We start from the raw sequence: 14,277 nt of genomic DNA on the forward strand, positions 1-14,277 counted from the left end.
ATGTTATCCAAGGCTTGTTGTTTGCAAAGCACTTTACTGACTTAACAGGCACCGCCTGCTGCTCACAAAAATTTATATAGTCAGTCAGGCAACCCACTGCCCCCTCTAGGTCCTCCCCATGTGAGTCCACTAATACATTCCAGTCTGTGGTGGCAAAGCAGTGTCTGAGTGCATCCTCTGCCTCAGGGGACCACCTGCGGACCTGCCTGGTTGTAGCAGTTTGCCTCTTCACAAGAGGAGTGTAGGTGGGCTGTAGGTGGACAAGGTTGTGGTCGGATCTGCCCAGTGGAGGAAGGGGAGAAGCTGAGTATGCATCCATGGTATTTGCATACAAAAGATCTATAGTCTTATTTTTCCTAGTGGGGCAGCTGACATACTGGTGGAAAGATGGCAGAGTAGAATCCAGGGTGACATGATTAAAATCACCGGAGAGAAGAAAGAATGCATCTGGATGTTGGGACTGAAGTGCTGTGGTGGTGTTATAGATAGCCTCACGCACCGCCTCTGCGTCCGCTCTCGGAGGAATGTAAACACACAGCGCGATGACGTGCGAGAACTCACGTGGTACGTAGTACGGTCTGATGCTAACAGCTAGCAGCTCCAAATTGCGGGTGCAAATCACGGATTTAACAGTCAGATGGTTGGGATGACACCACCGCTTGTTAGCATACAGAATGAGTCCCCCGCCTTTGCGCTTTCCGGATGCATCAGGATCCCGATCTGCTCGAATGGTTGAAAAGCCGGGCAGGTCCACATTAGCGTCCACTACAAGGCTGGTTAGCCATGTCTCAGTGAAGATGAGAAGACAGCTCTCCTTGTAGCTCCGTTGGCTCCCAACCAGCGCGGTAAGCTCATCCATCTTGTTAGACAAGGCATTCACATTTCCCATAACAACAGAGGGAATCGGTGGTTTAAAAATCCTCCGTTTGGCGATTCTAGCCTTTACTCTTGCCTTGTGTTTACGACCGGCTCGGCATCCCCGGTACTTCCGCCTTCGCTCCAATGGAATCAAATGGCGCATACAGGCCTTAACATTGTCTTTCAGTGCCAGTAACTCCTCTTTCGAGTACACCAGTCTATTAATGCTAACCAGCATTATAGAAAAGATTAGAAAAGACACTCAAACCAGCCTAGATGCCAAAAACACTCATCCGAGCAAACAGACGTGCAGCCGCTCACACGCAGGCGCAGTAGCAATACTTTATCACAATTTATTTCTTATGGGACATTTAGAAAACCATTTTCATACCTCAGTTGGGGAAACTTTAGAATGCCTCATGATCATGTTCTTCCACCAAGATAAGACATCTGCTTTAATCTGATGTGGTTTCCTGAGAGAGATTTTGGAGAGCAGAGGAGATAAGAGGAGAGTTATCATGCGTTAGGTCAACCAGTGAGATAATGACAGGAGCTCTGAGGACATTCTGTTCTGTAAAATGCTGCTCGAAGATTAAAAATGATGAAAAAAGAAGCAATGAAAATGAGTTTAAGTTACAATTTTTAAACCGGGAACATATTTGGAGGAAACAGGGATTGAATTTTACTTTGAAATAAATAGTCTCGATTTTTATTTTCTTACTAAATTTGTAAAGCTATAATCTTTTGTCTTTGATTGAAACACACCTGGATGTGTGACATAACCAAGCAGGGTGGTTTTTTAATGAAGGGTGTGTTTGTGTATGAACTGAGGTTCTTTGAGCACATGTTGTGAGATGATGACTGAAATCCCATGAGGGGGAAAAAAACGGTTGGGGTTTGCTAAACTTCTCTAGCACCGGGTGGATTGATTATAGATCCTGTGAACGTAAGGAAGAGGAGAGGGTGGGTGCAGAGGGCAAACGTGTGGGCACGAGCATTGCCACATCATCGCCGAGCTGCTGGCAGTACACTGGACACATTGTCCAGTCAGTCCTCTCCCTCCCTCCATCCCTTCAGTGCTTCCCTTCCCCACCCATCTAGAACTCAATACCTCATTTATACACAGTCTAGTCCACATCATCACTTTTCACATGTCATGTAAAACCAGACTTAGTCCAGATCTCCACCACTTGTTGTGTGTCAGGTTTATTGAAGTATGTTCTCTATGCAGCATATTTCTCTGCCAAAGATGCTTCATAAGAAAAACTAGTCAAGCTAGTAAAGAGGACTAGCACAAAAAAAGGGGTCCAAATGATCTTCTTTAAAATGTAGAAATAAGGCAGAAAAGATGCATTCTGGATTTGCATGACTAAATGTCTGTATCTGGCAGATGTGGTTGTTCTCATTCAGCTGTTTGACTTCTTTCTGAGCCTCTTCTCCTCTGCTTCAGGATCTCAACAGATCAACCAATGTGGTGTATCAGGCCCACCACGTCAGCCGCAGCAAGAGAGGGCAGGTTGTAGGCACCCGGGGTGGTTTCAGAGGCTGCACCATCTGGCTTACGGGTAAATTTAGTTGGGTTAAATCCTCCTGTCATTCAGTAATAAAACATCATTGAGGCTGTTAGTTGAAATGCTTTCAAATGTACCATCTAGGCTTGTCTGGCGCTGGGAAGACCACCATCAGTTTTGCCTTGGAAGAGTATCTGGTGTCCCACGCCATCCCTTGCTACTCACTGGATGGGGACAACATTCGTCATGGCCTGAACAAGAACCTGGGCTTCTCTGCAGAGGACCGCGAGGAGAACATCCGGCGTGTTGCTGAGGTGGCCAAACTGTTTGCCGATGCCGGCCTTGTGTGCATCACCAGTTTTATCTCTCCGTTCACCAAGGTCAGAAAAACATTAAACATTGCTGTCATGTGTTGGTGGAAAAAACATTTTCAAACAGGACAAAAGTTTAATGTATGGGTTTGTAATAGTAACTTTTATCATTTTGCACAGGATCGGGATGAGGCCAGGAAAATCCACCTGAGTTCCGGCCTACCGTTTTTTGAAGTATTTATCCATGCTCCTCTTGAAGTGTGTGAGAGAAGGGATGTGAAAGGACTTTATAAGAAGGCTCGTGCTGGAGAGATTAAAGGTTAGTTGGGCTTCACTCAACACACCAGCTTTCTCTTGTTGTTTTTATTTCAAACCGCACCCTTGATTCAAGCAATCCCAAACCCCTTGTTTGCACTGTATATATTTTACTGTTTGCTGCCAGGCTTCACTGGTATTGACTCAGATTACGAGCGTCCCGAATCACCAGAGCTTGTTCTGAAAACCGGAGAGCTCCCCGTAAGTGAATGCCTCCATCAAGTGTTGGAGCTGCTCAGGGATCAGGTGAGTGGGACAAACTTCAGCTTCTCAGCTTCACATTGTCAAAACAGTGTAAACACAGGACATTTGCTCTGACATTATCAGTAGAATAATATAAGATTACATTTCTGACATCATGGACATTTGCTAGCCTACAAGACAAATGTTTGTTTTAAAGTACATGGATCAGCAATGTAAATGTCAAACGCTAATGCTTGTGTGTCTGCACATGGAATAAGACTGTATCCCTAGTTAAATAAACTGTTGAGGTATGTCACAAAGCAAGCTCAATATAGTCAAAATGTGTACTTGGATTACTTTCTATAAGTCAAATAGTTTGAGCTACTGAGCATGACGAAGCTTGTAATCTTCTTTATCAGTTCTGGGAGTCAAACAATGCGAAGTTGCAGGTGACGGGGGGAGACGAACAACATCATAATCAGATACTGATTGATTAAATATGTCAGTAAAAAGAGTAAGGGTGAAAAAATGGATTCGGAGACCAACTCGCCTTCCACAAAAATCCTAAAAAATCAAAAGTGTGTCAGCAAAGGGATATGAAACATCAGTTTACTGGCAAATGTTATAAAAAATTACTTTCACTCAACTTTATTTAAAAAAAATGAACATGTGTATGGTGCAGTCTTGTTTACCTTGACCAAAAAAGCACATATTATAAAGATGAAAAAGAATCTAATTAAGATGTTCCTTTGCATTCAGTAATTTAAACTAGTGACTCTTTCTTTGCAAGAACATAAGATTCCCCCCCTTACATTACAGTAGCTATTACATCACAGTATTTATGTATATAAATATATGTATGTATATATATATATATATATATATATATATATATATATATATATATATATATATATATATATATATATACATATATATACACACACACACATATATATATATATATATATATATATATATATATATATATATATATATATATATATATATATATATATATATATATATATATATATATATATATATATATATATATATATATATATATATATATATATATATATATATATATATATATATATATATATGTGTGTGTGTGTGTGTGTGTGTGTGTGTATATATATATGTATATATATATATATTACAGTTGACGATAAGAATGAAAAAGCCCAACTGAGACCAACTATAACAGACTATAAAACAAAAGTAAAGCATAAGGCGACCTGCATACTTTAATAAACAAACCTGTTTACCTTTTTCCCTGAGGATAGATTACTCATAAAGTAAGTATTCTAGTACAAAAAATTTTCAACAGACACTGAGATTATGAATGTTGTATAAAACATTACTGTGTCACCTTGACAAACAGGTTTTTCTAGTCTGTCCTGCATGTTGCTGTTGTGAAAGTTGTTTTTTAACGTGTTATTTGTAAGAAGATACTTAGAGATTCACTGAGGATTGTGTAAATAGTCCTCAAACAACAAAACATGATCAAATGAATGAAATATATCTGGTGGGTTTGCAGCAAGTAGGTTGACCCACTCCCACCCACTTAAAAAAAAAAAAAAAAAAAAAATTTGGAATTAGAACTTTGCCACAGACATACCTAAGTCATTTTTATTTTTTAACATGTGTCTGATTAAAAATATAAACAAGTCTACAGTATATGTGTGGTGTGCTCTGTAACTACTGCTTCAGGCAGACTGACTCGGCCCCAGGTCACAGTCAGTTTCCCAGCAGATGAATGCAGTTGATCTGACTCATAAAACTGCCTGAAAGCTATGTCCCAATCCATATTCCTGGGAAACGTCACATGTATTTTGTGAAGTGAACAACTGTTAGGAAACAAAAGGGACGAAGAATTACTATGATATATGTAAAAAACAAAATCATGAAATGATTGGTAAACTACACTAAATACAGTACAGAATGTAATGCATCATGTTTTATAATTATAATAGTGTCCCTTTCCTTACTTTCATCATAGCTCCATATCAAACACTCAACCAACAATTTAACAAAATGATTCCTGGCAAAAGAAAAATTTACATCATAATATGACTTTGAACTTTGACTATAAGTTTCCAGGCGTTTTTGGAGTCACATATGTCACTGTACTGCAGACTGTTCAGACTTGACTGGAGCGAGGAAAAGTTTAAAGAGGAAGGAGAGGGAGGAAGAAAAGAGGACAGGAAGTGCCATGTCTCTGCTTTGGCATGTCACTAACGCTTTCTCCAGACCTTCTTTCTTCCTTCACGGCCTGCAGATCAAGCCAGATGCCACTTGTTTTTCCAACTTACTCAGCTGTGGTTATTATTATTGACAAATTAGACAAAGAAACAAAACTGGAAAAAAATACAGTTTAACTGATCAACAATCAAGTGTTTCCTTTGTTAAATATGCCTCAAATTATTATTATTATTTTTAAATGATGAATGATGCTTATTCTCTTTCTTCTGGCATGTAGAATATTATACCAAGCGAGATCATGGAGGAGGTGAATGAACTCTTTGTTCCAGAGAACAAACTGAACCTTGCTGTGGCTGATGCAAACACTCTGCCCACCATCAACATCACTAAGGTAATTCACCACAAAAGCACAGAACTTCCTTATGAAACAGCAAACGAGATGGGGCACAGTGCTGCTTGTGATGACATTTTCCACAAACTTTACATATGAACTGCTCTGACTCATGTGTGAAACAACTGAGAAATACACACACAGACAATATTTTAAAAATGGCCGCTGATACATGTTAATTAGGAGGTAAATGACTGTTTCGGTCACTGATTTGAGATATTTTAAAAAGTGTGGAGATAAAGGTCTACAAATAAGATGCACAACAGATAAATCGGACAACTTTTTAAGCTAACCATTTCAAAGTAATATATTCAGTCCAACAGGTTCTTTGTTTTTTATTCAGTATTATGACTTCCATTTCTGTCAAATTTGGCAAACAGTGAGAAAACACACCAACACATATCTGAAATGTCTTAAGCACTTTTTTGTTTTGTGCTGTTGAAGAGTAAATATTCTGTCTCCACAGCTGGATCTGCAGTGGGTGCTGGTTTTGGCTGAAGGTTGGGCCAGTCCTCTGAAGGGTTTCATGAGAGAAAGCGAGTTCCTCCAGGTCCTGCACTTTGGAAACCTGCTGGATGGTGAGAGACAAGCACATGGTCATCTTAACTATTTCAACATCCTGCCAGGACATCATCTACAAACAATTCAGTTATGATTATGGAAGACAGCGGCGAATGCAAACATGAGGCAACATTTCATTTTAATGTCAAACCAATAAAATGATCTGTTCCGGCCACAACAAATAGGTATATCCTCTTGCCTATCAGGAGAAGGAGAGCTTTGAGAGAGGTGGGTTACGTCTGAACAGGTTGATTGTCTATAACAGGGCTAAAAGACACAGTAAACCATTTGAATTCGACATGCACACGCACACACACACACACAGCCAACTTCAAAACCGAAATTCACTATAAATGCACATTTTTGTATTGCTATTCGAACAACATTTCACTAAAATTATCAGCCCAAAACTGACCAAAAGCTAGTCAGATTTTTTTCACAATTTTCCAGAAAAAATGCAACTTTTTTTTTTATTACCTGACTTCTGTTCAAGGTCCTAACATATAGACAATAAACAACAAAGTTGTTTTTTTTTCCTATTTCATTTAACCCATGTTGGTCTTTACTTTGGACCCAAGTGCTGCATACAAATATGTAACAAATTATTAGTGTTGATACAGATTGATACTGAGACACCACCGATGCCAGATATTTATGGTCTAGAATTTGTTCTTATTGTAAAATATTATTGTAACTTGAGGTAGATAGGAAGTTTATTGTTGACATAAGCACCATGAAAAGTAATAATATGATCAAGATCATGTCTAAATGATACCCAGTTGGTAGGAATTCCTTCTTTCTTCTGCCATAGTCATATGCAAAATAAAGTACGACATAAATGTCGCAGCAGAGTGCTGCTCATCCAGTTGCTTAGTGCTCACTCAAACCAGCATTTAGAAAATTACTTAAAAAACATTTAATTTTCATTCTTCAGTTATTTCATTTGTTCAAGGGCTGTTCAAGACAGCGGTTTTGATTTGATCCACTTTCTTTTTTTTTTTTTTTCTTTTTTTTTTACACATAATTTAGCTTGCTCTGAACTACTTTATGTAACTCTGTATCTAAATTTATAAAAGGGATTGATCTATTCCTTAAATTCGATTATTCCTCTTCTTGATATCATTTACTGGAAAGTCTTTATCCCCTAAGAAAGTTGTGATAAGAGTGAGAAGTTTTGCAAATGTTTTCTTAGCATTATCGTTTCCCTGTCCCAGGTGGAGCCATCAACATGTCTGTTCCCATTGTGCTGCCAGTTAGTGCAGAGACCAAGCAGGAGCTGGATGGCTGTGCAGCTGTAGCTCTGGAGTACCAGGGTTCACGGGTCGCTATTCTCAGGAACCCTGAGTTCTATGCACACCGTAAAGAGGAACGCTGTGCCCGACAGTGGGGCACCACCTGTCCTCAGCATCCTTACATAAAGGTAATGGGCTTCTTTAAGACATGTGGTGCTGACCACATGATTGTAGACATAAGATGCCAAGGTACCTATGTTGCTTGCTTTTCAATATAAGCTTGATTGGTTGGATAGGTTTATTTTATATATATACAATAAGGAAACATACATAAAAACAAACAAAAGAAGAACAAAACCAGACATACTTAAAAAGGAGTGGGCAGAAGTAAAAAAAAAAAAAAAAAATGATCAAGCCACATCCCTTTGCCATTAGTTAATGATACAGTGCTATTATTCTTCCTTTGTTCAAAAACATATAACTCAACAGTATTCTAACATACATACACACCTATACCTGCACATATTCAGATATACATACATACATATATACATGTTAAATAATAATTCCAAATTCATTGTTCTTACAGCTGTACATTAACAAACATTTAAACAAACAAAAAATAAAGCGCCCTTAGTGACCCTTGATGAATGTTAAGTCTCTTCTGCAACCCTATACCTGGCGAATATTAACCCCCCCCCCATCAGACCATCTTTTCAAACTGTACATTTCCATTTTGATCCTCTCAACCAGCTGTCCTAAATTGTCCCCAGAAAAAAATATAATAATATAAAACCTGTTTCGGTATTTTCAAAATATACCATTGATATAAAAACTAAATTATTTTGGTCCCACCACTGACTCCTGGGGGACACCAGAAAAAATGTTCAAATATGAAGACATGAAATCACATAATTTCACAAACTGTTGTCTATTGCTGATATAACTTAATCCTATCCAAAGCTATGCTTCTAATGCCATATCTCTAAAGTTTATTGAGTAAAATCTCATGATTAATGGTGTCAAATGCTTTTTTAAAGATCTATGAAGGGCCCAACGCTATACTTATGGTCTAATGCTTTTATAATTTCCTCAGTAGCATCAGTTATTGCCATCGATGTTGATCTATTCCTTCTGAAACCATACTGACTATCTGTTAGCAGTTTTTATTTGTCTATGAATTTGTCTAATATTTCTGTAAAAAGTTTTTGTAGGGTTTTAGAAAATTTTGGCAGTGGTGAGACAGGTCTATAATTTGTAAAATGATGTTTGCGCCCAGTTTTATACAGCGCTATAACTTTTGCTATTATATAGTAACATTGCATTGATGTAAAGTCACTTTTGAATGTTTTCATTAGCAAAGAAAATTAATATTTTCTCTCTATAAAACTGTGCAGATGGTTATGGAGGGAGGTGATTGGCTGGTGGGTGGTGACCTGGAGGTGATGGAGCGAATCAAATGGAATGATGGACTTGACCAGTACCGCCTTACTCCAAAGGAGCTCAAGCAGAAGTTCAAAGACATGCAAGCAGGTTAGAAAATCCTAAATATTTAGCAGGAGCTATAATCAAGGAACACAAGATGATCCATATTTTGTTGATGGCCCACATTTCACATAACTTCTTAAATTGGGGGTAAAATATGATATGATTAGTTTACATAGACACAAAAATGAAATGACCAACCTTAGTTTGATTTCTGTCTGACACCCTCCCTTTTAACACTTCCTTTTATTTTCCTTTAGTCCTTATTTTTACTATACAGCCAACAGGAAATACTTCGTTACACATATCAGATAAAAATAATAATACACATGTATTATTATTATTAATAATAATATTATTATTATTAATAATAATAATAATAATAATAATAATAATAATAATAATAATAATAACCATGTAAAAAATTAAGTAATTTAATAATTAATAATTTTATTTAAAAGTGGCTTCCAAAACAACAAGGACAGTGTACAATACAAACACCAAGCACTTGGCATAAAATGTGCAAGATAAAAGAAAATAAAGTCTAAGATAAAAAAATAAATAAATACAGTACCTGGTGATATTCTGATGTAAGGTGTTGAAGAGCTTCTGAGCTGGTAGGCAGAGCAGCTGAAAACCTTGCTCCCCATGGTGGCAAATTCATAACAGGGATTTTTGAGTAAGACCAACCAATCTAATTAATGTTAAATAGGTGAAGGAATGCTGACTGAGTGATGTTATTGTTGTGAGACGAGAAAGCATGACAGTCAGCCTCTAAACCAAACAGCGAAGAAAGAGTCACCTACACTGATGCCAGTTTTGGTGTCGATTTAATTCCGACCAGAAAAAAATTCTTTAATCAAGTAAAGCTTTTACTTAAGGAAACATATCAGAACTTAAAAACTTAAAAAGAGCAGTACATGTAAGAAAGCCCTATTTTCTAGTTTAAGTCCTGTCTGCAAAAAATAAAAGATGATATAAGAAACATGGCACAGATAAAATTAAAAGCTCAAGTTAATAAAAATCGTTTGTTGTAATTACCTTTGTGTTAGATCCAGCTGTGTTAGTAGATTCTGCTTTTTTTTTTATTATCCCAAGGACAACAGGTGTACATTAACAGATGTTTCACAACTCCCTATGGTAATTATCAAAACCTTCTAACATAGGCATCCATATACTGTAAACCCATGCATTTAGGACAAAAATGTTAAAGACAAAACAGCAATGACACAAAAAACAAAGGGAAAGAGAGAAAGTTAAAAAAAAAGCAAAAGATTTAATTTCAAACAACTCTGTCAAATGAATTATGTTATAAGTAGAAACTAAGGCAAAAACAAAAAGAGAGAAACAAAAATACAAAACACCTGCACATTTTATAACTCCCTGTCCCCAAGCAAACCCACCTCGATAGATCCAGCATAAAACTACATGCATATTTAAATTCATCTACACATAGTCAAAAAATAAACAATATCCAAATAAATAAGAATAAAGAATTAAATCATAGTTTTAGTTGCAGTAAGTGACTCCTGAAACACAACCTAGTTTTTTCCCATTCATTCTGGCCACAGAGCGCTCCAAACACAACACTTCTAATCATGAAAATCACAGCTGATGTATAGAGTGTGTGTGTATGGCCATCATCCTCTTAGCCACAATACATGATGAAAACTATAAAAAAAAAAAAAACTTTGCATGTGGTTAAAGTTCAGCCCTGAATCAGCTTTCAAAAGCATACACATTGGAGAACAGTTAACCTCTAGACCAAGTAGAAATTTTAAATGGTGGGCATTCCCATATTATGTGGGAAAAAAAGTCCCTATTTGATCCCTTAGGGTACAGTTTGGTGAAGGGGTTAACTTAATCATAAAAGTTGCTTTGGTGTTAAATAGGTACGATAGAAAAAGTCCAAATTAATTCCATTATTATTTAGGTTTTATAGTTGCTGGTTTGACAATAAATTGTCCAGCTGATCAACAAAAACAATGATAAACAGTGTATTTAGCAATGCCCCATTTGTTTTCCAGAAAACTTGACAGAGGACCAGATGAAAAGGTGATTTTGTTAACTTTAAAGCTGCATGATGGTTTCTGTGATATGTTCTGTAGAGTCCGACAGTCATGATTAATATAAATGTCATCGCCTCATTCTGTACTCCCTCACTTCTTTTGACATGGATGGTGTGCTCAATGTTTGTTGGTTTAGTTACCACAATGGAGTGTGTTTTGGTTTCTTTTAATTTTGCTTTATGACAGTGATTTTTATTACAGTTGCACGCATGTTTCCAGGTGTTCAGATAACATTGAGTCTCTACTTCATGACTGTTAACAATACTCGAAGGAAAGATCAAATCCAATGGGCCATCTGAACTGTTTCCAGGTTTTGTAGGCTTAGAGGTTCAAGTCTGTGTTCTCCCTCAAGTATATGATCATTTTAAACACCTCAAATATTGTATATACTTGTACTGTCCTTAAAAAATGTTGGGTTTTTTTTGCTTTAAAAAAGATTTATTTGCCAAAGTTAATCATTGTTAATTTTTACATCTGTGATCTCAAAATGATGGCATATTATCATTTTTTCTAACACATTTAAAAGTGGATTTTAAAAGATTTTGGACAACTGTAGCACTCTGAGTCATAAAGTAACTCGCTGATCTGACAGTTCTTTGTCAGGTGAATCAAATGAGGATTGAACTTTATTCATCTGATAGCTGAGGAATCATTTATGGATTTTAACTTCGGATGGGATTTCTTGGCAGTTGGAAAAACACAGCCGTGTTACAAAAACCACAAGCTATCATGATGCCATATTTCTGATCAAAGTTCATTTAAGCAACGAGATAAGCATGAGGAGCATGTTGGTGCTGTGACAGCTTTCGCAAAATATTGGGACAATTAGAGTTTGTTTTCTATTTTTTAATATTAGCAGGCGGCTGCAGTACTGTGCTAATTACACTACTATGACAAATACTGTTGTTATGTCAACCATATTTACTCCCTTTCTTAGATGCGGTATTTGCATTCCAGTTGCGTAATCCAGTCCACAATGGTCATGCCCTGCTTATGCAGGACACCAAGCGGCGTCTCCTGGAGAGAGGTTACAAAAATCCTGTTCTCCTACTTCACCCACTGGGTGGCTGGACCAAAGATGATGATGTGCCTCTGGATTGGAGGATGAGGCAGCATGCTGCTGTGTTGGATGAGGGTATCCTGGACCCATCCAGCACCATTGTTGCCATCTTCCCTTCACCAATGATGTATGCAGGACCTACAGAGGTAAACAGTCCCAGTTCAGTCAGAGGTTATGATTATATTGTGAAACCAAATGTGCCAGAATATCAACTTAAATGGTCTTCCAGGTTCAGTGGCACTGCAGAGCCAGAATGATCGCTGGAGCAAACTTTTACATTGTTGGCCGGGACCCTGCAGGCATGCCTCATCCAGAGACTAAGCAAGACTTGTATGAGCCCACCCACGGAGGAAAAGTCCTCACTATGGCCCCAGGGCTCACCTCCGTGGAGATCATCCCCTTCAGAGTGGCTGCCTACAACAAGACAAAGAAGGCTATGGACTTTTACAGCCCAGAACGGTGAGTAATGACAGCTTTTCAGGACTTTATTCCAAAATGCAGTCTTAGTTCATATTTTCACTACAATCTTTCATGAAATATGAAGCAGCTCCAAAAGAGCTGAAGCTTTGTGGAAAACAGTCATTTGGAAAGCGTCTGGGTACTTTGTAGTGATCTTTCAAGGGGCTGTTTTGATGCTTCAAGTGTGGAGAATTTGTTTTTACTTCTTGCTTAAAGAGAAAAAGCTTTATCGGAGCAAATAACCTACAAGAAGTAATCAAAGGCACTATGCAGAGGGGGTTTTTAACTTATGAAAAGACTACATAAAAAATAAGCAAATAAATAAATAATGACTAAGTTAAAGTGCTTTTCATAATTCTTTGTAGATTATTTGATTTTATTAAGTCTTTTTTTTCACTTTAAACAAAAAGTCTTTCATTAAGTAAAATAATGCTGAAGCATTGATTTGTGCTTTTGGGAAAGTTTGTAATTCATATTTTGTACTGACTTCCTAATGAACTAACTTTTCCATCCAATGCTGCCCTTCCTTAATGTTCGTTCTTTCAGTCATTCTGAGTTCGAGTTCATCTCTGGAACCAAGATGAGGAACTTGGCTCGGAACAAAGAAAACCCTCCTGTTGGTTTCATGGCCCCGAAGGCCTGGAGGGTTTTGGTGGAGTACTACACTTCTCTTCAGAAGAACAATTAACCAACATTCAACTCACAAGTCAACAGGATACTACGACATTGTGAGGCTGGTTGATAAAGGGGAAAAAAATAAATATGCCTTCCTTTGGGAGTGTTTTTGGTGGGAATCTATAAATAAGGAGCCACTCTGGCTTGTTATGTTTCCAGAACGTAATGCAGTTTATAAATATATTCTGTTTATACACACATTAACTTAAACTATGTATTTTAATAAATGTAAGTTAACTGAAAATGTTTATTCTATGTGAATTTAGAAACCATATCCTAGTAGCACAAAATCATGTTTGATATTTTCATCTAAAAGTTACAGGACAAAGAAAAAGCTGTAGATTTAACTCTCTTTTTTAGCATTTTAATGAGGCAGTTATATTATTGTCCATTTATTTTTAAGGTCAGAAGGAAAGTCAATTTAAAGTTTTATCATTGCATACAATGTCTAATTGTTTAAGATTTATGTCTGTTTTTATAATGTGAAAGTGCTTCTCTCTGAAATGTCATTGTATACTGAAACAGTGATTTCTTGCTGGTGTTTGTCTGAAATTTCTCTGAAATTTGTGTGACACTTTGAAGCAGCCCTGTTTATTCATGGACTGAAGACTTGAAAGTTTTAAAACGACAAAGTGTGAAGTAGACTGCAGTAAGAAAGGAAATTATTTGTGGCTATAAATCATTGGTTACCGTCTGATGCAGGGACAATGGGTACTTTAGACCCAATAAGATACCTCACTGGTTATATAACATCAATGTCTGCCTGCACAAGGTGCATGATATGAGTTTGAGATTAAAGGTCAGATTAACCATAAACCAGGCTCAAGGTGTAATGACAACAATACAATGCTACCATCTACTGGGCAAATCTGGTACACAAAATAAGAAAAAAAAAATCACAGTGAAAAGAACACAGCTTATTTGGTTTGACTGACATATATGCTCATCTTAGTAAA

General features: G+C 37.2%; 1 protein-coding gene across 1 annotated transcript in view; it reads left to right on the top strand.

Moving 5' to 3' along the window:
* Positions 1–13,855, top strand: part of LOC306762245 (bifunctional 3'-phosphoadenosine 5'-phosphosulfate synthase 2-like) — an 18,189-nt gene extending 4,334 nt beyond the window's left edge. Inside the window, exons 2-12 of the mRNA XM_079248683.1 lie at positions 2,309–2,423; positions 2,514–2,749; positions 2,861–2,999; positions 3,123–3,241; positions 5,667–5,780; positions 6,247–6,358; positions 7,556–7,761; positions 8,971–9,106; positions 12,065–12,333; positions 12,417–12,646; positions 13,193–13,855. Coding sequence (XP_079104809.1) covers positions 2,309–2,423; positions 2,514–2,749; positions 2,861–2,999; positions 3,123–3,241; positions 5,667–5,780; positions 6,247–6,358; positions 7,556–7,761; positions 8,971–9,106; positions 12,065–12,333; positions 12,417–12,646; positions 13,193–13,334 — 1,818 coding nt within the window. The 3' untranslated portion in view covers positions 13,335–13,855. The remainder of the gene's footprint in view (positions 1–2,308; positions 2,424–2,513; positions 2,750–2,860; positions 3,000–3,122; positions 3,242–5,666; positions 5,781–6,246; positions 6,359–7,555; positions 7,762–8,970; positions 9,107–12,064; positions 12,334–12,416; positions 12,647–13,192) is intronic.
* Positions 13,856–14,277: the final 422 nt, after the last annotated feature.

Source organism: Telmatherina bonti (assembly GCF_933228915.1).
Source record: "Telmatherina bonti genome assembly, chromosome: 11".
Classification (NCBI taxonomy): Eukaryota; Metazoa; Chordata; class Actinopteri; order Atheriniformes; family Telmatherinidae; genus Telmatherina; species Telmatherina bonti.